The 27,705-nt window shown below is 40.1% G+C and overlaps 3 protein-coding genes across 3 annotated transcripts; 2 read left to right on the top strand and 1 right to left on the bottom strand.

Annotated features, from left to right (window-relative positions):
- The first annotated feature begins 758 nt into the window (after positions 1-758).
- On the top strand, positions 759-8,570 carry mrpl37 (mitochondrial ribosomal protein L37). The gene is made up of 8 exons (XM_005813771.2): positions 759-1,240; positions 2,006-2,189; positions 3,672-3,787; positions 5,698-5,886; positions 5,962-6,116; positions 6,237-6,368; positions 8,086-8,160; positions 8,311-8,570. The coding sequence occupies exons 1-8, from the start codon at positions 880-882 to the stop codon at positions 8,386-8,388; spliced, it is 1,290 nt and encodes a 429-aa protein (XP_005813828.1). The 5' UTR covers positions 759-879; the 3' UTR covers positions 8,389-8,570.
- Positions 8,571-11,161: 2,591 nt separating this feature from the next.
- tmem70 (transmembrane protein 70) lies at positions 11,162-19,907 on the top strand. The gene is made up of 3 exons (XM_005813770.3): positions 11,162-11,350; positions 14,143-14,242; positions 19,271-19,907. Exons 1-3 carry the CDS (start codon positions 11,234-11,236, stop codon positions 19,705-19,707), a joined length of 654 nt encoding a protein of 217 aa, XP_005813827.1. The 5' UTR covers positions 11,162-11,233; the 3' UTR covers positions 19,708-19,907.
- Positions 19,908-22,294: 2,387 nt separating this feature from the next.
- On the bottom strand, positions 22,295-27,480 carry LOC102216615 (cholesterol 7-alpha-monooxygenase). Its single transcript, XM_005813769.2, has 8 exons — positions 27,160-27,480; positions 26,215-26,455; positions 25,916-26,125; positions 25,545-25,739; positions 25,241-25,440; positions 23,580-23,713; positions 23,251-23,429; positions 22,295-22,979 (listed from the first exon to the last, which is right to left on the bottom strand). The coding sequence occupies exons 1-8, from the start codon at positions 27,240-27,242 to the stop codon at positions 22,677-22,679; spliced, it is 1,545 nt and encodes a 514-aa protein (XP_005813826.1). The 5' UTR covers positions 27,243-27,480; the 3' UTR covers positions 22,295-22,676.
- Between the last annotated feature and the right edge of the window lie 225 nt (positions 27,481-27,705).

Below are 27,705 nucleotides of genomic sequence, written 5' to 3'. Positions count from 1 at the left end.
GCATTGGAAACAAATCCTTCTTGTTCGGGAACCGTAATACATATTCGAAAAGCGTTTTAAGCGTATGAGAGGTCAATGTGTCTTCTGCGATAGTCCCGAGATTCATATCTGTACCTCACTCAGAGCATTTACAGTGATGACAGAAAGAAATGTTGTGCCCATATCTGATCCGAGGTCGGCTGTCACTCTAATATGAGCAAAAATGAGAAACTTTGGGTCGCTTAGAGGCAAATTGTGGACAAACCATAACTGGTATCGACGAGCCGTCTTCACTTTCGAAGAGATCACAGACGTATCTACAAAATGAAATTTGAATGGCATTTCTAGGTGAATTTGTGACGACACAGCAAATCCTCAAAAATAGGGTATTTCTAGGATTTTTCCCATTGAGTTATAATGGGGTTTTTTTCGTAGTTTTTTGCGAATTATGTCGCCACGTTAAGCCCAAATCCCACCACAAGTAATAGCTCCAATGGCGTGAATTTTCTGCACGTTTTGATACCTCATTTGTAGGTGTGCACCCAGCGGTACGAGCCGCATTAACGGTTACGGAAGAATAAAGAATATTAAAGAGACGCTTCTCTCCGACAATAGTAATAGGTTCCTGCCATTGCTTTGCATGGCAGGCCCCAATAAAGAAACACTTTCTCCGACAATAGCAATAGGTTCCTGCCATTGCTTTGCATGGCAGGCCCCAAAAAGAGGTTATGTGTAACGCACCAGTCCTGTGGGGGCGCTAAAGGCTCCTGTAACCAGCAGCAGCTTATGAAGAAACGCCATCATGGCGGCCACCTAAAAGTACTTTAGTCATTTAGTGAAGGCCACAGTTATCAAAAGAATTTTTTATCTTCCGAACAACCGAAGAAGTTTGACCGCATCATGATCCCAAAAGCGACAGTTTCTCTATTTTCTCCAAATATTTTCCTGAATGCTTCTAAGCTGTCCGCACATGGAGCACCGAGCCCTCAGACTCGGAGAAACCTCAGAGTCAGCCACTGCTTGGCAGCCAAGGTACCCCCTCCGAAGAAACCCAGGGAGAAGGTGGAAATCCCGGGACTGGAGATGGTGACTTACGGGGATCGAATGCACTATGTCCCTGGCCTGGCTAAGCCAGTTTATCCTCCATGGGAGATGAGCTTCAAGGACCCGAGGTACTACAGGTCTCCACCCGCCCAGGAGATGACGCTGTATAAAGACAAACCGTGCTACGTATTCAACCAGAGGACCAGCATACTGGAAGGTGGGTGGGCTGCTGTTGTTTGACTGCCTTAAAAGAATCTATTGATAAGTCTGTCGCAACAAGCAACAAATCAATTAACAGCATAATAAATTAAAACGAGCTGGATAATTTCTATCTTCATGATTGCTTGTTTCTTTGTTTTTTTTGGTGAAATAACTAACAAAAGTATGGCCCATTTGTCTCAACTAGTCCCTTTTTTGAAGGGGAAATCTATTTACGGAGACTTCATGATCCATTTTATTTGTTGTTTCGGGTGTTTTGTTTATTCGTTTGGGGTATTTAAAGGGTCTTCCAGTTCCAGTGAAAGATATTCTATTGATATCTGAGAGGGCGAACGGTAAAACTTGTTATTGTAGCAGTCCTAGCTGTTGATGTAGAAACGCGTTGGATTTATGAATGGAGTTTTTTATTCTGATCAGCTACATTTATCAGAACATGTCACTTTTTTCCATCACACAGTGCTGTGAAAAATAACAGAACTGCTTAATAATTATTAATACTACATATAAGGAAAGTAAGACATTTAAAGTATTTAACATAGCATTGTGTTTATCAATTTGTACTTAAATATATAAAATGAAGTTAATTAAATACATTTTAAACACTATAAAAGTCGAACTGTGATTTTAATGGGGGAACATTTCTGACAATAAGAGAGGTTTTATTACTTGATAAACTATTGGTTCTAACATCAGGATGAGCATCAAGGCTGACCTGTGATTAGATTATTCCAGCAAAACTCCTTCCTTTTCACATGTGTTCCAGGTGTGCGCCAGGCTGCATGGTTGACCAAAACCCAGGTGAACCCTGGTTTGCTGCCTCACCTCATCTCTCTGGCTGCAAACCCTGAAAACCAGCTGCCCGACCAGGACGAGCGCGTGCAGAACGCCATCAAACACGCACGGTTCTGGGACACAACGGAGCCACGGCCAAGAAAGGAGAAATACAGGTAGGCTCACTTATTAAAGGGGTTGAGATGCTGAATATGCAGTTGAACATTCTAAACAAGTGGAATTGTTTTCAAAACCTTCGGGAAACCATCAAAGATTAGTTCTGTCCTGTTTTCATGAGGAATGAGTGATACAAAATGAAAAAATGAATTAATGGACATGATTGTAAAGGGGCAACATTAGAGTGGACTGCAAAAAAACTACTTTGTTTTTAAGGAAACAAATCCACATGTGGATACAGAGAATAAGAAGAAAAGACAACAGAACCCATTTAGAGAGGAAGGTTTTCTGTTCAGGCATATTAAGACCTAAGCATCATGCAGAGATGTTCCAGAGCACTGATTATTACTCATAAACATCTGTGTATAGACCATCAAATAAATGTTATAGTCATGTACCAGTAACATGTAAGACCAGTTCATTGATATCCCCAGTGAACTGTTGAACTGTTGCGTGTTGTTCATGCCCAGTTTAACCTAACCTGTGGGCTCCAGCACTGCCCCTGCAGAAAAGCCCCTTGTTCATGTTATTGTGTTAAAATGTTCCACTAAAACTCCTTCAGGTTTGGACTTCAACACAGAGCGTGGGAAAACAAGCTGGTTGTTCCTAGGCTGCTGGTTCCAAAATTTTGAAATATTGTTACAGGGAAAGTTGTAAGAAAGAACTAGACTACATTGGGTTGTAAAAAAATCCATCTAGTCTGGGTTTCCATGGATAACATTTAGAATAATTTAATTTAGGGGTGGACCACTAAACTGGCCAGCTGAAAATCTGTTTTGATTTCCTTAATTTTGGGAGATCTGTGATTGTCTGATTCTTATATTTTGAAGCTGATCTTATCTACCTCAGCAAAGGTCTAAAACTCAACTGCTGCCCTCTCTGCTGTGAGCGGTTTGACTGTTACCAGATCATGTCTGTATGTTTGCAGTTAACAATAGTCACCCCACTGTTGCCAACTCGGCAACTTTCATTCAGAGAAAAGACTAGCGGTCGTGATCTGCAATCGACCAGAAAACTCCAGTCAGTGCACCCCTAATTTAATTAAAAAATCCTATCATATGGCATCATTTAGAAAAATATCTTTATTTGTAATTAGTATCTTGAACAGCTGGTCTGTCTGTCAGACCCAGCCCTTAATCAGGTCCTTGATGGAAAGGATAATTTCTTATGATTTCAAAAGTATATTCTAACATTTTATTGGAGGGAAGAAAATCTAAGAATTTTACTCATCATTTTGAATTAAAAAAGGTCTACTGCATTTTCCACAAATCTGCACTGTGATCTGAACTCATTTCTAACAATGAGTAACAGTAAATGGGTAACACTATTAGTTTGAGATGATCATGCATAATAACAGCAACTGGTCATGGGGTCTTTAAAATTCAGCTTTTAAAAGAACAACATTGTAACAGACTTACATTATATGATGGTCTTATCTTTACAACATGTCCAAACATTCTCTCCCTGTGTGTATTCTTTAGCAACACTCTGCTCCTCAACCTGCTGCACCTCTGTGCGTCCCTGCAGCCCACTCACCCAGCCGTTGGAAGGAGGATCCTTGCAGAGAACTACTCATTAGCAGCTACCTGGAAACGAGGTATGTCTGCATGACAAAAACATGAGAAAAAGAATGAAACCAGAAAAAGTAACAGCAAATATTTGGCCAACTTCACCAAGCTTATGCCAGCGACTAAACGGGTAGATTTTTAGAACTAAGGTGAGTAAGAAGAAAAAAAAGAAATATGACTATGATTACTTACAGTTGTGATTTTCATGTGTTGGATTTGAAGATGCACCACTATGTGATTCTGTTTGTAAAGTAACAGTCAAAATTTTAATAGCAATAATTTGGGTTAATTTAGCCTGTCATATGAGGAAAAAATGGAGGTTTGTTTTTCAAAGTTCTATTTTCTCCAGGTCATTCATTAAAATGTCAGGTTAGAGGCCTTGGGAGCAGAGGGGATTTTTAGGCTTGTGTAGATTGATCGACCATGATTTCTTCAATTTTGGGTGATTGATAAACGGTCAATACTTGCATGCAAAATCAATCTTATCCACTGATCTTTTCTGTTGATATGATATGATGGCTACATTTAGCAATAGTTAGCCAGCTTTGCAGCTATTTTGTACAGAAACACATCAGTGTAGACCAAAATCAGTCAGGCTTTTTAATTATCGGTGATCAGCCAGAATACTGCAATCGGTGCACTCCTGCCTTCTACCAGCAATAAGAGTTACTCCTGTTCTACTTCAGGAGAACAAGTTGCTGCTATTAAAACCAAATTCAGCACCTATTAAAAACAGATGTCCCAGCCTGTTCTGCAGGTTTTTGCGTGTGCTCTCTATCTACTGGCGGGAACACATCTTCACCCACATCTGAGCACATCTGACTCAGCGCGGGTCGGTGAGGAGAAACGCAGGTTTTGTCCATCTTTAGTCAACTGTGGCGTTGGGACTTTTGAAAATTTGTGACAAGCTTGCATGAGCTTACTCGGCAAGAGTGGCTTATTTCACACACTCTTGCGTTCTGCTCAATGCGTACATCAAGTAGAGGAGCGACCATGTAGGGACAGAAATCACTCAGTGGGATCCAGCATTACCTAGAAAGGCTTATAAAATAAATGAAATGAATTGTGAACTCCTATAATTATTATATGTCGTGATCTTCTGGGGGGGAGGAAGGCATTACTTAGAAATGCTTCATGATACTGTCTTGGGAAAACAGAGTGTCTTCAGTCAGAGGCTTCTTCTTCAAATTTGCTGTAATACAGACTGCTACAGGAGATCTTTCCTGCAAACATCCATCACCATCCATAATAACTCTTTAAGAATCTAAATTAATGAGTTACAACAGCATTTAATTTCCCTTTGGGATCAATAGAGTATTTTTAAATTTGTAAATCTATAATATTAACTATGAACTCCTCCAATTCCTCTATGTCATGATCTTCTTGGGGGGACGGAAGCCCCCCTGGATAGTGGTAGGAGAAACGCTGTGAGTTTCAAGTGAAATATTTAGTCAGCAGGCCTAATGCTTAAGCTCATATTTAGTTAGCAAGTCAAATAATTAGTTAAAAATTTCACTTCAAACTAAATATTTAGTTAACAAGCTAAATATTTATTTGAAGCTAAATGCTTAGTTTGAAGCTAAATATTCAACTCAGAGCTACAACAATGATCTTAGCAGAGTAAATGAGAAGGCAACTGAAGCTTTATATCGTATGCACTATGCAGAACTAAAGTGGGTAAACCTCACATCAGTGAAACATGTCTGACTGGCACATGAAGTACAGCAGCAACAAAAGACTCAGGAATAATATCACATTATTATTCCTGATAATAATATTAATAATGATAATAATATTATTCCAGTTGTTTATCACTTGCTCTCCCACACTTTGAAAAGCTCTGGACAACTGGATCTGGAAGTGGGTGAACTCATATAGACTGTTGTTGCTTAATTTTTGTTTTAAAAAACCCAAAAATTAATTCCTGCTTTCCTATCAGGTGAAGACCTGTTCCAGATCAGAGGTCAGAATGGTTTGCTGCACTGCAGCATGGATCCTCTTCCTCAGATCTGCGGGGAACAGGAAGTGTTAGAGACATCAGATCGGGTCCTGGAAAGCTTCTATCCCGTCTCACCCACTATTGACCTTCAACAAGTTAGTGTGTACAAAGAGGAGATGAACTACACAGGTGAGTCCTCTCCAGCTTTCCCTTAGATGGAGCTCAGCTGGTCCAGTTCTAATCACCTCTCTCCCATTGGCTCAGGCTTTAGGGGAGAATACCCTTATCCTCATGCCCACACACTTTACTTCCTGGAGACATCTGATCCTAACTGTCAGCTCCGCCCAGAGCAGTTCAGAGCCAAGATGATCATGTTCACCTTTGGAAATGCTTTGGCACGTGCACACAAACTGTACGGGGTAAGGATATACAAAGAAACGCACAGGCAAAACTGTCAGAGCGCTCACTGCTTCTCCTTAGTCTTGATAATTCATCTGTTTTATACAACGTGTGTGTGTGTGTGGGCGTGTGTGTGTCAGACACAGCCACATAGCCTGTTGGAGTGTCCCATAACCGTACAGGCAGTGGGGACCAATGGCAGAATTTTCCAGTTTCTGGTATTCCAGCTCAACACCACGGATCTCTCTGGAGATGACGGCATCAAGAATCAGGTCGGTTGAATGTTCTCTGGAGTTTCATTACATTCATTACAAAGTAAAGCAAAGAGAAAAAAATCCCAGTCACTGTAAGACAGATTAAAACAGAAGGGTTTGAGTAATAATGTTTACTGTTAAAATATTGCGAATCTGGAAGTGCTATGATTCAGAATGCTGGAGTTAAATCTCTGATCTCTCAGAGATCAGAGATTTCACTTAAATCTCTGAGTCAGATGGGATTTAAAGTGTAAAGAATTGTACTTAAAAAAAATAGAAAAAGGGCTTTAGATTGCAGCAGAGTTCATTCAGCTGAATTTTTTTTCACATTTTGTCAGGGGAGGATAGATCTCCTGTAGCATTCAGTCTTGAAACAAATCTGGAGAGGCCTCTGACTGAAGACTGTTGTATGGTGTTATGACATTCTAATAGCTCAATTTCTGTTCAGCAGAGACGATATTCCACAGTAACATGTCCTGGATGACACCATTAGTTGTTAGAAAACTCTGCTAATCCACCTCATTGCTTTTGCTGCTCCTCTTTAAATCCCTCCTGGTCAGAAACATGTCCCTCTTGAAAAAGACATCATAAATCTCAACGAGGTTCTTATCTTTTTAAATGGAGATTATTGTTTTAACCTGGCAGAGAGACATTGGATATGATCCTAGAAGAGATGGTTTCTCTCTCTGTCTGTCTTTGGTCCTGCTCTGAGTCCATGAAGCCTCCATTTTAGCTCCTCTGAGATTTGGGCCGTAGGTTGTAGCTTAGAGGAGTATTATTTGACCTTTTGAAATGCTAATCAGTTGCTGCTAGTTGTAAAAATAATACCTTTTTGAGAAAAGTTGCCACAGTTACACATCATAGCTGTCCAAACCTAAAAATGTAAACGCTAAAATCCAAAAATTGTCCTAACATGCAATTCCTCAACCAAAAAATTATGAGCAAAAGTCAACAAAATTAACAATTCAGAACTAATGTAACAGAGCTACGCTAACATATTGCCACAATGAATGGCACAATTCTACAATCATGAGCACGATCCTCAATTCAATGTAGACTTTTTGCCAACTTTTAGAGTTGCTATACCTCATCACACTAGCAGATGTGCACAGGAAAATCGACAGCTTTAAGTAAATATTGCTCCAGCATCATAACATTTCACACCGTAGCGTGGCAGTTTGATCTCCAGATATGCCAAGCAAGCGCTATATTTTTTTTCAACATGCTAGATCGGCCACTATGTAATTGCCACAACTACTAGACACTAGCTATACTACTCAATACTACTGCCATGGAACTTTCTCAAGTACTACTCAGACCTTGGAGCAATGACCTAATAATAATGTTATTAGCTCATGCTACACTGTGCAGACTCTCTGTCTGCACTGATGAAAAATCACTCATCTGAGAATGCCAGAGCTAATCCTATTTATTGACAGTCTCCAGCTGCCCAAACTGCTTTCTGATTATTTCAGCTAATAATTATTTGACCACTTGGAGGCACTACAAGACCATTGAACTTTAATACCCAGATTAGTTGCTCCTTAAATTTGGTAAAACAATAAGTAAAAGTTAACTGTCCTGTCCTGATGCAGTGGAAGACTGTGAACTGTACCCACTTCATCTTATTTAGACTTTTTATGCTTTATTTGGTGATGTTACTCCAGGAACCAGCTGCAGACTAATTCCTAACCTTCAGGTAAATGTTTTTCCTCTGTGTTTTTGTCTGCTGTAGGCGTGGTTGGATGAAGATGTTGAGCTGTATGATTTTGCAAAGGTTCGACCCTTCATCAAGAGAAAAGAAGTGAAGGTAGGAAAATTCAGCTTTCAGTTCAGTGTCTGTAACTAGTATGTTTTGTTGAGTCATCTCCATATTATAACTGGTTTCATTACATGCGTCGTGCATCAGAAGAGGTGTGGGTGGTGAACACTGATGCTAACAGATGGCTCTTCTTTTCAGGTCCCAGCTGGTCTGGCAGGATACAAACCAGAAACATTCAGCAAATTTCTGGCGCTGTACCTCCATGGAGCAGCTTAGGACTGCTGCCCACTTCAGTCATTTGATTGTGTTTGTATATGAACACATTATTAGCAGAGAGTCACTGCTTGTCAAGTATGGGATGCAGAATTGAATGTTAACTTTGATGAACTGAATTACTTCCCATTTTCTGCCTCCATCCACGTGTAAGAGTTTAATAAAAAAAAAAAATGGGTTCAGGATTGCATCTTGTGTCACTCAAATAAAGGAGAACTAAAATCTTATTTAAAGAAAATCTTACTACCAAAGGTGATAGCATTCATGGATTTAGCTTAAGAGGCACAATGCAAAATAATCTCTAAGGCCTTGACATCCCATGGAGTGCAGTTAACTTCATCATCAATACATGGATGGGATGTGGCCCATGTGTAAATCTGCTTCTCAGCAATAGGCCCTGGAGGCTTGTAAAGGTAGAAGGTCAAATGAATGCAGCGAGATCCTGGAAGACAGTTTCCATCTGCAAGAGAACTGTGGCTTCAGAGAACATTTCTTTTCCATCAAGACAACGACCCGAAGCAGAGCCCAAGCCATATATGCAAGCCAAGTGGCTGCTTAGGGCCCCAACACCACCAAGGGGCCTCCAGGAGCTTTATTGGACTTATTTTTTAGTGATTGCATGTTTTGCACATTTTACAGACCTGTTCCAAATGCTAAACCTAACTTGTGTGCAGTAAATTCAGTGTTTGCAGATGTTCCTTTTACATAATCAATGTAACATGCCACACTTAATTAATTAGAGCATCTTTGCCTGTTTGCTGCTACTCTAGGTTTAAAATCATCAGTAGAATGCTGTAGGCTAATTACAAATGACACTAATAATAGTAGATATAGTTTCATGCATAGTGCAATCTAAGTCTGTTGTTGATATGAGAGGTTCAGCCCTGAACCAAAACAAGCAGCTAAAGCTACATGGAGATGGGTTGAAAACAACAAGGTGGATGTTATGGAGGGCCCAGTCAAAGCACAGATCTCAATCCAGTAGAGAATTTGTGGCTGGATATGGACAGGACTGTTCACAGCTGACCCCATGCAACCTGACAAGTTTGATCTGTTTAGCAAGATGGATGAAAGACACAGAGCCCAGATATTTGCTTTTCAGTGATATTTGAATTAATGGAATGCTCCTGTATTTGTACAGAAATCAACATAAAGTTATGGATGTGGAGGTCAAGCAAAACACATACAGTTAAGTTTAACCACTGCTGGTTTCTGCTTAACCATAAAACAGTTTGTGTCAAAGGCAAATTCAAAAGTGATCAGGAGTATAAAAGTAGGTCTATCTGTTCAGGGGCCCTAAATGTATTTAAGGCTTCAACCCAAGTCTGTGACTTCAAATTACAGCTCATAACCGCCTCCTGTCAACGGGCATTATGGGTAAATTATACACTTTCTGAATCCTTAGGTTAACATTTGTAAACCTAGTATACATATAACACTGGGTTAAAAGAAGTATATCCAGTTTTGGCAAAAAGTGTATTATTTTTGGTTTAACAATCTGTAGTGAATTCTGTGTTGGTCAGAGGGACTCAAAGCTTCGCTTAAATGAAACTCAAGAGGAAGAGGATCCTGTTTAAAACGATAATATCAAGAAATTTATATCTACCTTTTTACAAAAATAGAAATTATAACTAAACTAGACATGTCACTGTCTCAAAAAACACAATTTGTCCAAGGGGTTAACTTCATGTGGTGATAACATTAACAATTTCATGTAGTTAACTTGCTTAAAGCTACCACTTTCAAAGAGCTGACATAAACAAAATATTATTGAGGCATGTATCTTTTCAAAAATCAAAGGTTAAGCTTTCACCCTGAGATGGACCAACATATAAATAAATATTCATGTCTATTGTCAAAACAACTATAGCTACTAGCTAACAATCCCGTTTCATACAAAAAGATTTGGGGAGATGTCTGTTGGTTTGTAATCAACAGTATGTAAGGATTTTGTTGTACATTAGGATGATATTGTTGTTGGGTTTCACAAGTATTCAAGAAAAGAATATATATTTAATTGATTTGATTGTATTTTTAGCAAAGTTGTTTTTATTCACACATGTAAATTCAATATTAAAATCCTTTGCTATGTGACTTTTAAAATTGATCTATTTAACTACTTTTAGTTACCATCTCATTAAAAATCTGTGGGTGAATTAAAACACCCAGTGCATAATCTAACTTGAATTTCTGTACAGGATGCTCTACACCAGTGGTTCTCAAATGGGGGTACGCGTACCCCTGGGGGTACGTGGAAGTACTGCAGGGGGTACGTGAAGCTTTTCAAAATATCTTTAAAAAATTAGTAGGCTCCTCATAATAAGTCTTGGGAAAAATTATTTTGTAAAATGTTCGATAAAATATAAATGTGTGTTCATGCACTGAATTGTATATTCAGTATTTACAGGGTATTTACAGCACTGTACCTCTTTTTTATTCCAAAAATGTTTTGCCTGTGTCAGGGGGTACTTGACTAAAATTATATTTTTAAGGGGGTACCTCACTGAAAAAAGTTTGAGAACCACTGCTTTACACCTCTGGCTGATATTTCTACTAGTGTGTGCTATACTGTACTTTGTTCTCTGAACAAAAATGTACTTGTATTCTTTGAACACAACGACAATTATTATTTATTAAGATAATTATAACGTCTAGGAAAACAGGTCCTCTCATAACAAGTAGTATTTTAATATGAATAATTATGTTAGAATTTATTGATATACAGTTTTAGATAATCCGGAAGTATTTCTTCAGCGCATGCGCAAATGAGCGACTGGAGTGGCTAGAGCTTCCGGAACAGATCGTGCAATGATCGTTCAAAGTGTTGACTTGAAAGTTTTCTGCAGCTATGGTGGTTAGGTTAGTTCAGTCTCTGCCGCGTCCCGCTGTGCGTTTCTTTTCCCTGTCATGGAGGCACAACGTGTCTCTTCGGACTGTCGGGAGGTTTTCTCCCCCCCGCAGCAAGGTAACACCACTGACCCTGGCTGCTGCTGCCTGGCTCTACTTAGACAGCTTAGCACTCACTTTAAAGTCACACACTTAGAGGACATTTCCATGTTGTTGGTTTATAATTGTGAGAGCCATGTAAATGTCCAAATCCATTTTTAGCAAATTTGGAAATCAGAAATATACGTCGTTTCATTTTAAAAAGGGATCTAAAAATCATATATATATGATTAGCAATACCCTTGGATGGGCAAGTTGAAAAGGGGCATATGCAACAAGATCTTAGAACATCGTACAATAACATAATCACAACAGATATTAATCAAGAATCTAAAATAGAATCAATGTCATCGTATGGGAACAATGCAAAGCAAAGGTAGCCTGTGTTTTCCTAATGGGTACAATGTTGCTGTTGAGGGATTGCTGCTGCTGATGGGGCTGCAGGGCTGTGTTGATCTGAGGCTGCAGTAGGCAGACCTGGCTCCTCAGGAATTTAGCTTATTTTTTGTTGTGGGGAAGGCTGGGACCACAGTATGCGGGCTATAATTTAATATAAATATATAATGATTGTCTATGTAACCTTTCAAATAAAATAACTATGTTTATTAGAACAAAATAAACAATAATGATGTGAACAGTGACATATAAAAAATGCTGAGTAATTAAGCTCAGAAGTGCATAAGAATTAGCTCCTACATTGCAGCAATCTAAGAATCTAATGTTTCCAATCACTGAAGTCTATTTCCTTAAATTCAAAAGCAATCTACTCAAGTAAGACTAGCAATAGTTCATAATATCAATCAAGTAAAACGTACAGTGCAGTAAAACTACTCCTATTAGTACTTTTTTCTCAAAAAAGCTACTTGGGTAATTATTTTTAACAAATAAACCTAATGAGCAGACATAGCCAAAGATTACTGCAGCCCCGATGTGCTAAGAAACGCTACAGCTAGTCCTTTCTGCGTAATGCTGTCAAACCCTGTAGTACACACACAGTCTTTAGAGCTGTGCGTTTTAATTGTTTAATTTTGATTTATTTAGCATTATGGCTCTTTGACTCTAAGGCTGCATTCACACTTCAGGCTGAAGTGACCCAATCCAGATTTTTTTGACGTAATGCGACCTGTACTGTATCTGATCTTGTCATGACAGTCTGAACAGCACACTTCAAATTCCTGGGCCACTTGCATATCCGATACGTATCCGATTGTATCCAAATTGATACTGGTCACGGATTATTATGGCCATCAAATTCTGTGACCAGTGTCAATTTGGCTATTTGAGAGTGAAATATTGTTATAAATACACTCAGATTGTGGTGAAGAGGTGGCAGAACTCTGAAAAATAGTTGGTTTACACTCTGACATAATTTACAGGTCTGTACAGTAAAGTCACGGGTTATTATGGCCATCAAAATCTGTGACCAGTGTGATCCTGGCTATTTGAGGGTTAAATATTGTTATAAGTGTGATGTGACTGTAATGAAGAAATGGCAGAAACATTAAAAATCGTGTTAAGAACTACCAGAGCACATAGAATTGTTTCTTAATCGTTAACAATTTATTAAACGGCCACAGTCGGGTTACATATTTTAATAACAGCACATAGCATTCAATGCTACGGTCAGTCAAACAGTTCCAAGAGTATGAACAAAGAAGCTGTAAACATATGAATGTTGTAGATCTCTGAATATTTTTAATTTGTCATATCTGTAATATCTGCTCTCTATTCTTTTTGTTTTCCATACCATCGTATTTACTGTTGAAATCTACACCCCTGGCATACTTTGCAATATTTTGTGTTCTGTCTCTTTGTTTTTCTTTGTATTTGTAAACAAAGATGTTCATAATTTTTTTATTTAAATACATAAAAAAAGACAACTTCAAATATGTAAGCTATGCTCCACCGTTAGCCTCCATGTTTACTTCTGCAAACACTGAGCACTTCTTCTTTTTATGGCGGTTGGCAGATCACTGAGAACTCTGACGCTGTTGCGCCCTCTACTGCGCATGCGGGACACTTTCAGGTCCTTTGCCCGTTCAGACTGCAGAACACATACAGGTCGCATATGTGTGGCAGTGTGAACGGCTCCGGCAAAGAAATCGGATTTGACAAAAAAATCGAATTTGGGTCACTTCAGGCTGCAGTGTGAACTCAGCCTGAAGGTCGCAGACCTCTGTAGTAGAGGGGAGATACCACAGCAGATCATGTGGGCTTCATCAAGTGGCTCATTTTGTATGAGGCACTTGATGCAGTAATTCATACAAAATGACACCCTGACAAAGTACTGGGAGTAGATATTGTACAGGAGCCTAGCTGGACATATTTTCTAAATGCCCATTTCCTCCAAGGCTAACGTTAGTATATTAAATTCTTTTTACCATTGGTTTTATGTAATTATATTCTCATTAACTGGAAATTTTAATTTACATTAGCTGTGAACCAGGATAAAAGAAAATAAATAGAAAGAAACATTTAGAATATATTGCTCGGTGTGTAATGATTTTATGTCATAGGAGTTTTAGTTTTTTGAACTCGATAAATAAAATATATAATCACATCATCTGTACCTGTGGTGAATTCAGTGTCAAAAGTTAGTTGAAGACTGCTAAAATGTTGAGTTACATTGTTCACAAAGGCTCTACAAGACTTTAAAGCTATCAGTTGAATTTGGGTTTAAATGGACTGATTTCTGATTAGGTTTATTTTAATCTACCTCTGGCATTCTTTGCATATTTGCAAAAATAATGGAACCTATCGATGTAACTCTTGTTTTTGTGTGTGTGTCTATTCATTCATTTGTCCAAGCAGGTCCACTCCACCTGTCAGGGCAGCCGGTGTCTCTCTACAACAAGCTACGCTGAGGATGGAAACCTGGTTTACACGGGCAGCCTGGGGACTGCTATTAGGGGTCAGTAACCTCAAAATGTTTTGTTCATTTTATCATCAGAAAGTGTGGATGTATGATGATTATAAATTTGGGACCAGTCATAATTCAAATAAAATTTGACATAGACATGCTAAGGAGGATAACATAGTTTGATTTCAGTGCAGAAGCATATTGTCAGAGAAAGCAAACAAGAAAAACTGCATTTGCTCTGAATGCTGTATGCTGAATGTTTTTTGAGAAAATGCAAAAATCTCATCCAAACAGTATTAGAAACTGGTGCAGAACAGTGCTTGCAAAGCTAAATTCAAAGGTCCCAACAGTTCGTAGGGTGAAATACACTAAATCTAGCTAAAATACTAATGTTAGCATTTAGGCTAGTACTAGCATGGTGACTACAAAAACTTACTACATGCAGTATGAAAAAAAACAATGTAAAAGCTCAAATTAGTTAAAATGATATTAGCTTAAAGGGTGTCATAATTATGTTAGTTTTGTTAGCATGATAGCTGACAATGCAAATTTTAACACGCCATGCAACCATAGCATATTAGCAACCAATAATCTACTGGATGTAAAATGCTTAAACAACCTGTATGTAAAGTTATATGAAACAGTCCTTTAAAACTAATCACTTTCCCCAGGTATTGTCAGCAAGTCTGTAAGCTGTTTAACTGTCCAAACTCAAGATGGCTGCTGTCTTGTTTCCTCCCTGACAGCTTTGAAACTGGGTGATTCATTGTCATTAGTTAAACAGGCGCTGAAACACAAATGACATTTTATATTGTAATTCTCAATTCTGCCACAGGAGGGAGCTGCTCATTTCAATGGGGCTGAAAAATTCATAAAATCTGAATATTATAAAAAGTATAAAGGTTATGAATACCAAAGGATATAGCTGGCATTAGCAGAACAAGCTGAATAATGTAAAAGTTGGATGGTGAAAACAGCACAGAAGAAGAAGCGCGGCAGAAAGTGTGCGGAAACTTCGTACACTTTTGTAAACAGGGATTAAGTTCCTGTTTGTGTGAATGCCTCCAGCATAGAAGATCAGCCTGCAATTGCAAAGCCCTTTTTCTGAAGTGCAGTCTGTTAAAGAAAAAGATAATTACCAAGCACTGCTTGATGAAATCACTCAATATTTTGTAGGTTCATTTGTATTTTGAATACAGAGAGCTTAAATGACAATAATGAAGCAGTTGTGAATAAAAGCTCTGCCAGGCAGAGTCAACACAGACGTTTTGTAGCAGCAATAAGGGATCCAAAACAAGGGAATGATCATCTGGTTCCTATGCAGCTGTAGAAAAACAACATCCAACCTTGAATGTGTGACCCAAACAGGTTTGCTTGGTGAACACGTAATATAACATGATCAGCAGATGTTACTATATAGACTTAGACTTAGACTGACTTTATTGTCATTTTGCATGCACAGGGTGAATACAGAACGAAATTTCGTTGCATATGGTTCAGGACAATGTTTTGAGGTTCCAATGTTATGAGGTTACTCCAGAATAAAATAAAATACAGTATAAAATCTGAATATAAATATGAATATAAAATATAAAGTGCAGGAATGACAGTAAAATAGAAGTTATTTAGCTCTGTACATGTGCAAGGTATGAAGTGGAGACCAGTTTTTGAGTGCAGTCCAGTTAAGAGTTCAGCAGTCTGATGGCAAGTGGGAAATAGCTGTTTTGGAACCTGGTGGACCTGCACCGGATGCTGCGGAACCTCTTTCCAGAGGGCAGCAGGGAGAACAGTCCAGGGTGGGGGTGTGAGGGGTCACTGACGATGTTTCGGCCTCAGGACACGTAGCGCTGGGATGAAATGTCCTGAATGGAGGGAAGGGGGGCCCCGATGATCCTCTCTGCTGTCCGCACCGCTCTCCTCACGTTCTTCCAGTCGGAGGCGCTGCAGCCTCCACACCACACAGAGAGGCAGCTGGTCAGAATGCTCTCTATGGTGCTTCTGTAGAACGTCTTGAGGATGGGCGGGGGCAGGTGTGCTCTTCTCATCCTCCGCAGGAAATACAAGCGTTTCTGTGCCCTCTTGACCAGAGACGTGGTGTTCACAGTCCAGGTGAGGTCGTTAGTGATGTGCACCCCCAGGAATTTGGTGCTGCTAACCACCTCCACAGCCGAGCTGTTGATGAGCAGTGGAGCGTGGCTGGGCCGGTTCTTCCTGAAGTCGACGATCATCTCCTTCGTCTTGTCAACGTTCAGGATCAGGCTGTTGTCTCTGCACCAGTCCACCAGCTGCTACACCTCCTCTCTGTAGTCCAGGTCGTTGTCGTCTCTGATGAGGCCCACCACCGTTGTGTCGTCCGCGAACTTCACGATGTGGTTGGTGGCGAACCTGGGGACGCAGTCGTGTGTCATCAGAGTGAACAGCAGAGGGCTGAGGACGCAGCCCTGAGGGGAGCCGGACTGACTGAGGTCTGTCGGTGAGGAAGTCTAGCAGCCAGTTGCGCAGGGGGGTGCTGAAGCCCAGGTGTCCCAGTTTTCCTGCCAGATGCTGTGGGATGATTGTGTTGAACGCTGAGCTGAAGTCCAGGAACAACATCCGCACATGAGTGTTCTTCTCTTCCAGGTGAGCCAGGCTCAGGTGTAGGGCGGAGGAGATGGCGTCCTCAGTGGAGCGGTTTCGGCGGTAGGCAAACTGGAACGGGTCGAAGGTGGGGGGGAGTCTGGAGACGATGTGTTCTTTTACCAGCCTTTCAAAGCACTTCAACATGATGGGAGTCAGTGCCACAGGCCGGTAATCATTGAAAGAGGTGACTTGAGGTTTCTTTGGCACCGGAATGATGGAGGCAGTTTTGAGACAGGCTGGCACTGTGGCTTGGTCCAGTGAGGTGTTAAAAATGTCTGTTAGGACACCAGCCAGCTGACCTGCGCATTCCCTGAACACCCGCCCAGGTATGTTGTCGGGGCCTGGGGCCTTCCGTGGGTTGACTCTTTTCAGAGTCTTCAACACGTCGGCTGTGCCCAGGCAGAGTGCCTCCTCTTCCTGGTGGGGAACAGTTTTCTTTGCCGGACTACTGTTCAGTGCCTCCAACCTCCCAAAGAAGTTATTGAGTCCATTTAGAAAGTCAACATCAACTTCACCCACTAGGGGGGAGGATGGATTGTAATCTGTGATCGCCTTTATGCCTTGCCACATACTTCTGGTGTTGCTGGTGTCGTGGAAGAACTCCTGTATTTTCTGACTGTGGGTTCGCTTTGCTAACCTGCTACCACGGTTCAAGTTGGCTCTCGCTGTCCTCAGTGCCTCCTTGTCGCCAGACTTGAAGGCCGAGTTCCGTGCTTTTAGCATTTCCCGTACCTCCTTAGTCATCCAGGGTTGTTGGTTGGCCCGGGTGATAATGTTCTTAGTGATGCTGACGTCCTCTGTGCACTTGTTGATATAGGCTGACACAGTCATGGCGTACTCATCGATGTTGATCTGGTCGTTGTAAGTGGCTGCTGCCTTGAACATCTCCCAGTCAGAGCACTCAAAACAGTCCTGAAGTGCCTCCATGGCCCCCTCAGTCCACACCCTCACCTGCTTCACTGTAGGTTTTGTTCTGATCAGCAGGGGCTTGTATGCAGGAATTAGCATGACAGATAGGTGGTCTGAAGAGCCAAGGTGGGGGCAGGGGGCTGCTCTGAATGCTTCTTTGATGTTGGTGTAGGCCAAGTCTAGAGTATTTCCTCCCCTGGTTGGAAAATCCACATACTGGTTGAAGTGAGGGAGAACAGTCCTCATGTTGGCCTGGTTAAAATCCCCAGCAATGATGAAAATGCCCTCTGTGTGTGAGGATTGCAACTCACTGATGGTCCGGTAGAGAACACTCACAGCCTCTTTAGTGTTAGCACTGGGGGGCACATACACAGCAGTGATGCTAACAACAGTAAACTCCCTGGGCAGGTAGAATGGTCTGCAGTTAACAGTCAGAAGCTCGATGTCCTGGGAGCAGTAACTGGCGACAGTCATGGCATTTTTACACCAGTTGTTGTTTATGTAAGTACACAGCCCCCCTCCTCGGGTTTTACCGCTGAGAGCGGTGCTCCTGTCTGCGCGGAATGTAGCGAGCCCCTCCAGGCTAACAACGTTGTCCGGTATGGACAAGTTGAGCCATGTCTCCGTCAGAATGAGAGCGCAGCAGTTCCTCAACTCTCTCTTTGAAGACAGTTCCAGTTGCAGATGGTCTATTTTGTTGTCCAGAGAGCGGACGTTGGAGAGGAAGATGGACGGAAGCAGCGATCTGTGGGGGTTAGTGTTTAGCTTAGCTGTTAGTCCACTTCGACAGCCGCGCTTCCGCTGCCGGTCGCACCGCCTTCGCTTTCTCCTCCTCCGGCTAGTGCTGCTAGGCGAGTCCGCTGCGCTGTGGGCCGCTGGGTCTTGCCTCCGTAGCACTCCGAGGTCACGTAAACACTCCAGAGTAGTCGTATTTATGAGTCCAAAATCACTTGATGATCGTAATTCCAGCAGACGCTGGCGATCATATGCTAACTTACTGAGTGGATGCAAAGTTTGTAGCGTTTTAGGCGGCGTATTTTGCTCAAATACTCGCAAGTTGTCGAGAGCCCATGCAGCCGCAGCCATTTTGGGCGCCGCCATCTCATCAAAAAAAAATGAGTGGGTAATATATAGTAAATTACCCACCACAGGTCTGACCCTGTCCTCATCAAAGTGCCTGGAAATGGCAAATTCTGAAAAGGAAGAAAAAATCTAAATAATGGCTAGAGGTCCTGGAGCTCTGGGTTGCAGAGCCCCTGCTTTGTGTATAAGTTTTTCAAATTATGGTAAGTCCCTCTGAATTTGTTTTCCATTTGGAGATGCAGGTACAACGTCTGTAGATCCACAACCCAAAAAGTTCAATCCTTCTTTCTTTCACTCTGCTGGTACTTGTTTTCCTATATTTTTGTCTTCTGTATGTCCCAAGTTTTGTTCTCCTAACCACTTATTTTGCTCTGAAGGTCTGTTTGGAAAAAAAATCGCTGTCTAAATTAGAATTCATATACAAGGTGTTTTTTATTTTGCAATGACCTGTGAATCTTGTTTATACAGGGGTGAAGATGTTTTCTTATAGTACCAGCGGCGCCAGCCTCATCCTCGTGCCTCAAATCCTTTTGAAGACTGGATTGGGACTGGGTAACATTGCCCTTGAGGTTATTTCCTGTGGCATCATCGGCTTCTTCACCTTCCTCACCCCCGTCATCCTTCATTTCATCACAAAGGGCTACGTTATTCGTCTGTACCACAATCCAGATAGAGATACCTACACTGCCATCACCTATAGTGTCTTCCTGACTGAGAAACGTTGTGTGTTCCATCAGAGTCAAGTCCGGATCCCAGCTGTCAGCAAGATGTTCGCCAACTTCTATGCTGGCCCCATGGGGCTTTTTGTGAACCCAGACCTTTTCCCCATTCCTCATGACTATAACCATCTCATGGGCTACGATAAGCCCTTTAGCTTTACCAAAGAGGACATGGACAAAACCTGAAGACTGAAGACGGCCTTAATGTTAGATTAATTCATTAACAATAGAAATAGGCAAAATAATTTTTTTCTTATTTGTAGAGGTATACATCATTCATGTATTGTTTTTCACAAGCATCTTTACCTCTTGGTGATATTTCTATGCTTAGTGGTTTAATGTGCTGGTTTTAATAAAAACTATTAAGTATCAGGACAGCCTGGATATCCATGTCAGTTAGACCGACCGACATCTAAAGGGTTTGACGCATCAGGAATGTCAGTTAATTTCTACTTTCACTTTACAGAATAGGTGCATCACAATAAATTAGAGCATCTTTGAAAATGTAATTAATTTAAATTTAATTCAAAACAATTAAGCTAATGTCCAATGATAAAAGTTACTTTGAAAAAGTAGCTTTTATCAGATAACTGATTACTCCTTGAAAAAGTAACTTGATTACTACTTGATTTGGAAAATAACTGTTAGATTACAAGTTACTTTTAGTTACTTTCAGCATCTGCTGACAACAACCCTAAATACAAAAATGACATGGAGCTTTGACTATACTTACTTAGAAGGAGGAACTGAAGGGCACATGGTTTGATGGTTACAACAGTCCAAAAAAGAAAAAGTAATTTTTGCGTGTTGTGTGTTTCACTTTTGTCTGGAAAACTATAAATGGGATTTAGAGCACCCCCCCCCCCCCCCCCACTCCACCCACCACCACCACCACCAGCCTCCAGGTTCTGTGTTACGGCCCTGCATTTGCGGTCAGAGCACACAACTCCTGCCGCTCCACAACTCAGATGGCACTTATCTCAATATTAATAATTTGAATTTTGTTTAGTTGCACAGCTTTATGGACTCGTTCATTCGTGGCTGTTTTCACGTTCAATGCACTGTTCATATTAGTCTCCATGTTAGCAGTTTTTTGTAGCGCAACGTGAAGCTCGACGTGTGTCAGGTAAAATATTAACTTGACATTAACAAAGACACAACGGGACGGATCATCCGGGAAATGATGGACATGGAGAGCCTGGAGAGCTTAAACTAACTGGATGTCAGACACATTCTGGGGTTTCTGTCTGCTTATTTCCAAGCCCAAATGAGCAACTTCATGCCTCAAAACACCACAACCCACGACCGATTACTATCCACAGATAATTTAAACAACAACAAAAAACTATTTTGTCACAAAATATTTTTTGTCAAAAAACCATTTTTGACGCTCACGCGTCGTAAGAATTGAGTCCGATGCTGTTGTTGGGGGGTGCGCGCGCGCAGTACTCCGATGTTGTTTTGTTACTCATTCTGCTGCAAGTTGGCTCAATTTTGACGTGCAAGACGTAACCGGTAAAATCCGGTTTAGGATTTTCAAAATAAAAGATCCGGAAGTAGTTCATTATTTTTTGTGCGGCCCAGTACCAATTGGCCCGGTGGTTGGGGACCACTGCTCTAAAACAAGGGTGTTCACTTTCAGTCTACCGTCCTGCAACTTTCAGATGCTTCCCTGCTCCAACACACCTGAATCAAATGAATGGCTCGTTGCCAGGCCTGTTCAGAGCTGATCCTGGTCTGGTGGAGTAAGAATGCATCTAAAAGTTGCAGGAGGACTGGACTTGAGCTCCCCTGCTCTAAGATGTACAGAGAGGCGGCCATTTTCTGACATTTTTCATGTTTACACACTGCCGGCTTCATTTTTGTTCAGGATACAATTAAGGGATGGAGGATTAAAAGTTATCAATATCATGAGTTTCTGAGCATGTTTAGAGGGAGTGACCAAGTGGCAGACTTGGCGAACTTGCCAAAGCAAATGAAACGCTATAACTTTCACTCACAATGGCCAAGTAGTACCAAATTTAAAGCTCCATCTCTTACCCCCTTAAGCTTATCAAGATGATCTTCAGCTAGCAGACGGACAACAAGTTGGTCTCACTTGCTTTGAAGCACGCAGAGTTTTTGATGGAGCATGATCTTGGTGGTGTGGCTAAATCAGAGGTGACATCATTGTCATACGTTTGCCTCTAATTTCCACCTATTTCAGTTGAGCCGCATTATGTTGTTTGCAGCAACACACACCAATGGAGAACCTAGAGGTTATGGTTTTGATGACCCCAAATAAACCCAGATATTTTATTTTGTCCGAAAGACAAAATGCCAAAAGCGTCAAGTAGCTAAGATTAAAATCTACAATGATGTTAGCAGGATCTGCAACCTCTCAATTTGAATACACACAGAGATGTGTGTATCAATATCCTCACATAAACTTTATTGAAAAGAAAACCCAAACCAGGAATAATATGCCAACCTACTGTTATGTAGTTCTGGTGTTCACACTAGCCAGTGCAAAAGTACAGTTCCAACAAAATGTTGACCAGATCTGCACCATTTCTCACTTTTTCATTACGTGCCTTTTCTTTTGGGAGCCATGCTGCTGGCACAGTCATTCTGCTCCAACATGCTCCTGGCATTGCTCCTCCACACTGAGCTGCTAAGGGGGATCCCCATAATCTGCCCTCTGATAGCAGATGCCGTGTCCACCTGGTTAAGATGTAGCTTGGAGTTTGCAGGTTTGGCATTTGCTCATGCAGTGACATAAATCACAGGAAAATCAATAAATGTAATCAAATTTTAATTAATACTTATTTGTGATTTTGCTAATGTGCCTTTATTATTTCTTTAGATTTTTATTAACCTGCACATTTAAAGTTCATGGTGAGTTGAGTTTGTAAGTACTGTTTATAACTATTTAGTGTACATGGCTCTGAGAAGTACTGAATATGACAGAATGCCAGTAAAGATCTGGAAATATGTGATCATTTCTAATGATCCCATACAGCCTATTTTCTACAACCTGATTTTATATAAAAAAAAAAAAAAACAGGACATTGAAAAATAATTTAGTCTATTTACACACAGATGTCCTATTGTACTGTAAAATTTACATTATCTACAGTAAGTAATTCAGTCAATCAGCACGGCAAGCACTGGGTTTAGTGGTTCTCCTTCCTCTTATATCTGAAGTCCACATCATATGTAGGTTGGAGAATTCCCAGACCGGCACGGGACTGGTCTAGAGGAGGAACTCTGATAGCAGGGTCTAATAATTCCATGTCAAAGCAGGACAGCATCAGAGTTAGAAACTGCTTGATCTCATACACAGCAAAAAATCTTCCAGGGCATTTTGTGACCCCCGAGCCAAAGGGCATGTAGAAGTAACGCAGCCGCCGCCCATTGCGATAAAACGTGGTTTTCTCCTGACCTTTCTCATCCAGGAAACGGTCAAACTTGTACTCCTGCAAGAAGGAAGAGAATGAGAAATGAAGAGCAATAGAGAGCAATGTTTCACTTTGTAGATTCAATTCATTTCCGTTTGATTATATAGCACCAATTGACAACACATCATCTCAAAGCCCTTTGGAAAAAAAGTCAATTCAATTAAAGTCATACATTCACTCCAATTTATCATATTTATCAAACAAAGTGGTCAAGTTTATTATTCAAATTGATTTTAAAAAGTATTCTATCTAAGGAAGTCCAGCAGGTTAGGATAATGTGGGATCTTACATAAGGATCTTCATAGATTTCTGGATCATAATGCACCATGGGTGGATACAGGGCTATGACATCATCTTTCCTAATACGGTAAGCTTCTTGGTTGTCAAGGTGAAGCAGGAAATCCTCTTTGGCAACCCGAATATTCAAAGAGGCACTGGAAAGCCGCATGGCTTCTTTCATGATGCTGTCTATAATCAGTAGATAAAAAAAAAAAGTATTGACAATACAAATTTTCTTAACTGAATGAAAAAGTAAAATATTCAAAACTTGAATTTCCTGTGTTACACATATTTGATACTCATTTTGTAGAAATCAAAGATATATTTTAGTAATCTTACCCAACACAGGCATGTTGTCTAACTGGTCTCTGCTCAGGTTTAGCATGTTTGGCTCATCATGATCCATTGTCAAACCTGAATCCCTCAGAACTTTCCGGACTTCTTTTTGAGCTGCTTTCAGAGCATCTGGGCTCCTGGGCACAAGTATGAAGTCATTTCAGTTGTGTTTCTTTATCTGTTGTTGCCTGTATTTTATGACATTTTTTGATTTTACAACAAACATAAAAAAAATCTTTCAATTTATTGTTATCAAGAGTTTAGTTTCCAAATGGGTTTAAACTATTTAAAACCTTTTTAAATGGTTTATTTAAAATAGGTTTCTATAGACCATTTTCTGTAGCACATTTCAAAACCCCCTAGGTTAACTACACTGTTGTATATTAAAACAGAAATACCTAAAAAAAAATACAACCATACAAAACATACACATACAACGTGAAAAATTTAGCCAATACAATAAACATTTTGAATGGTAATACCATAATAACTTTCCACTTGTATAAGTTAATATTATTACATTACTGGATGGTTCTTGTGTTACTTTTGTAGCATATTATAATAATTTGAGAATGAAAGGTGTCATGTGACCAATGATCATTTTTGTCAACTTAATTTATAGCCCATTACATTAGGTGTAATAACTGTACCTCACTCTAAATAATAAAATAATGACTACCAAAATTATAAATTCACATATATAAGCATTTTGTCAGTATATTAAATATTTTGTACAAGCCACTGTTCTCAAATTGGTGTTAAGCCTTTTTAAGAGAATGTGCAGCAAGGTGCTGCTGGTGTCCTGTGAGGATTATGCCATCCACTCTGCCAGCTTTCAGAGAGCAAACAGCATATAAACAGAAGTAACATGATTAATAAATCTTATTTCCAAGAAACAAGGATTTATTATGTACTATTAGATTATCGGCTAGACATAATACGTTTTAAAGGGTTTTTATGCCAATTTCATATCAAACAATTTATTGCATTATTTGCAAAATATTGTTTACTTCATTCAATGTGCCAAAATCGGCTGTCACTGACGAAGACACGTAACAAAAATTGCGTCATTTTGTTTGCAGAGAGGTGTCACCTGCTCAACTCAACATTCTCATGCCACCCTGAGTGGTTGCCCAGGTCACCCATATCAGAAACCACCTCTAATTACTGGGAGGTTTTATGTTGTTGGGCAATATTAAGTTATTGGTTAAGAAAACAATTAACATTTGAACATTTAATGGCCTATTGAGAAGGGAGGCTTTATTAATTGTTATAAATATGGAAGCTAGTATACAGCAATAACAGTGTGTTAGAAATTTCTAACAATTTTCCATACAATCTTCCAGCACAGCTCACCAGAAGCTGGTGCTCAGGACAGTAGGCTTGTTGTTTAACTTCCAAATCAAATATCTGTAATACAGCAACACATAATGACCATTGTGCTAATAAGGAAATGTTGCTCTAAAGCAGAGTTTCTCAAGTCCGGTCTCAATTCCTGATTCAAATGTTTGCATGAGCTCATCTGCATGCCATCAAGTGCTACAGAAGCCTGTTAATCACCCACTTATTCAAGTAGGTGTGTGACAGAAGGGAAACACCTAAAACATGCAGGCTGTGGCCCCTGAGGACCGGAACTGAGAAACACTGGAGAGCAATTTTCTTACCTAATCATATAAAATAGACTCCAGAATGTAGCAGGCAGTGTGTTAGCCTGTGAAGCCCAAAGCAGGGCAACATGGGTTCTAGCTTTGCTCACATCATTGAATGTAGATAAGGAGTCATTCAGTATCATCCTCATAGAGATCAAGTCAGACATGTTGTGCCTCTTGGACAGGTTTTCTGCATGCATCGTCTTTGCTAGGTTCTGCAAATTAAATAACATATAAAAATTAAATTCAAAGGACTAAGAAAGCTGTTATGACTTAATATTTTTGCATCCTGACATTATCTTGAGTACTATGCACTGACCTCTCTGGCACTGTAGGCACTCTTGAAAACATGGATGGGCAAGCCAGCTACAAGAGCAGGAAATATCTTGTCAAACTCCTTGAAGTTTTCCAAAGTGTTGAGGACCAACGCTTTCTGTGCAGCCTGTCTGATGTGACATTTGTCTTCTCCAAGCTCTTTACCAAACAGAGTCAAGTAGCCAGCTTCAAACATGACCTATTTAACGCCAAAACAGAGAGGACTGTATCAGGACTGGCTAAAATACATCCCCTTTTAGCAGTAATCCTATTCCTTAAACACAGTCTGCCCAATATCTGAAAACACTTTCTTTATTGATGGAATCCACTGAATCAAGTCTTCTCATCCTCTGGAAGATGAGAAGACTTGCTCACCTTGTAGCAGAAGGCAAAGATCCCGTCCACCTGCCACTCATCTTCACTTGGACTAAGTCTGTCTGACTTAAGCATGACATCTTGCAAGTGGCCCATCATAGTTTCGATCAGGGAGGGCAGAGCTTCCCCCTGCAGCGTCTTCAGAAAGGTTTGGTGAAGGTTTTCTGTGGTGTAACCATGACGAGGGTCAAAGCTGTCATGACCAAATGCCTAGAGATGGAAGGTCATGGATTATTATTAAAGTTCTTGTAGCTTAAGATATTTTCTTCTCAATATATTTGATTAATACCAGTGTCTACCTTAACAGATGTAGCAAAATGAAATTTTGTCCAATCAAGGTGTCTTCCTTGTCTGATGACTGAGTGGTAGGAGAAGGGGTCACACAGGAAGTGAATGTATTGGCCTGCTATCTTGCAGGTGAAAATATGACCATACATCTTCTGCCGGCTGCGAAGGAACTGAAGAGGGTTTGCCCCAAATTGCAAAGCACAGCCCAGGTAGGGAATAAAACCATTTTCAATGACAGGCTCACCAGCTTGCCTGCAGAAAGCACCAAAATAGCCATAACATTTTTAAAATTCCCCCTTTTAACATGGTCAACTCTTTAATGACGTTGATATTCACTCGCTGCAAAATCTACATTGTTGTAAATATGGTAAATTTGTGGTAAATAAAATAGTCATACTTGTGAAATCCCACATATTTTCAGATATAGTAAGAGATACTGGATGTATTGTATACATACACACTTAAAGTATAATTCCACCTTAATTAAAAGATAAAAAAAATAAACAAAAAGTCGTTTGATTCATGTTTTTCTGCGGATGTAGTGTTGCCGGACATTTTTAGACTTACTGAACTCTTATCTATCTTACTATTTTTTTAAACAAACATCCTCCTAACAACCAGGAGCAAAACATTGTGTTTCTTGCTCAATAGCAGCCACAATGACTCATCACTTCATATCAATAATCACTGACACTTTATAAATAACACAGTAACAGTTTCTGTAAATCAGCAATGTAGCAAATCGTTCTGTAATAAGAGATGCTGGATCTCGATGACACCTTCCAGGCTAAAGAAAGGTTGTATTACAATTATTGTTCCTCTCATCACCTTTTTTAAATCATAAAGTTATTTATGGATTACACCAAAAGGTTAAAAACAGAAATTTCACGAAAAAGGACGAAATAAAACAAAGTCCAAGTACTGTAGCATTTTACATTTCATCAGTCCAGTCTTACCTGCGTCTTATCCCCAGAGCAAGCCACAACAGGCAACAAAATCCAACCACTACTCCCCAGATCAAAGCAATACTTATCATCATTTGAATGTTACAATGGTGACGACGATATCGACAATTAAGATAAGAACAAGATCCGAATCTGAAAGTGACTTATTTGTTAGTACTGCCCCATACAGATCAATCAAATTAAGTTTATTAAAGTTGAAAGTCCCATAGGAATTTTCATAGAAGTTCTCTGTTCTAGTGCAGAAATACTTAGGATCAATTGTTGCTGCCATTCACTGGAAAAGTAAGTGCATGTATCTGTTGTGATGAAACAGGCAGCAAGTGACAGCTTTTATATTCCTCCTCCTTATGGGAGGGACCGCTGGAAAGGTGAGCTTAAAGTTGCATGTTGCTTCACATAACGTGTATGATTTGCTTCAGGCATATTACAAAAGTATGTTAAGTAAAAATAAGTTATGTCTTGTCTGCAATGGGCTTTTTCAAAGATGATTCTTTGATCATTTAATCTTTTAATGGTTTTTTGTATTTTTTTTAAACT

This window comes from Xiphophorus maculatus, chromosome 6 (assembly GCF_002775205.1).
Source record: "Xiphophorus maculatus strain JP 163 A chromosome 6, X_maculatus-5.0-male, whole genome shotgun sequence".
NCBI classification, from domain to species: Eukaryota; Metazoa; Chordata; class Actinopteri; order Cyprinodontiformes; family Poeciliidae; genus Xiphophorus; species Xiphophorus maculatus.
The sequence above is the reverse complement of the archived record's forward strand: the minus strand, read 5'-3'. Positions and strand labels throughout refer to the sequence as shown.

Coding starts and splice junctions, on each gene's coding strand:
- mrpl37 (XM_005813771.2), top strand. CDS start 880: ATGATCCCAAAAGCGACAGTTTCTCTATTTTCTCCAAATATTTTCCTG. Junction 1,241..2,005: donor GAGGACCAGCATACTGGAAG/GTGGGTGGGCTG, acceptor CATGTGTTCCAG/GTGTGCGCCAGGCTGCATGG. Junction 6,369..8,085: donor ATGACGGCATCAAGAATCAG/GTCGGTTGAATG, acceptor TGTCTGCTGTAG/GCGTGGTTGGATGAAGATGT.
- tmem70 (XM_005813770.3), top strand. CDS start 11,234: ATGGTGGTTAGGTTAGTTCAGTCTCTGCCGCGTCCCGCTGTGCGTTTC. Junction 11,351..14,142: donor TTTCTCCCCCCCGCAGCAAG/GTAACACCACTG, acceptor TTGTCCAAGCAG/GTCCACTCCACCTGTCAGGG. Junction 14,243..19,270: donor CCTGGGGACTGCTATTAGGG/GTCAGTAACCTC, acceptor TTGTTTATACAG/GGGTGAAGATGTTTTCTTAT.
- LOC102216615 (XM_005813769.2), bottom strand. CDS start 27,242: ATGATGATAAGTATTGCTTTGATCTGGGGAGTAGTGGTTGGATTTTGT. Junction 26,456..27,159: donor GCTCTGGGGATAAGACGCAG/GTAAGACTGGAC, acceptor TGCTTTCTGCAG/GCAAGCTGGTGAGCCTGTCA. Junction 26,126..26,214: donor ATTTTGCTACATCTGTTAAG/GTAGACACTGGT, acceptor TTCCATCTCTAG/GCATTTGGTCATGACAGCTT.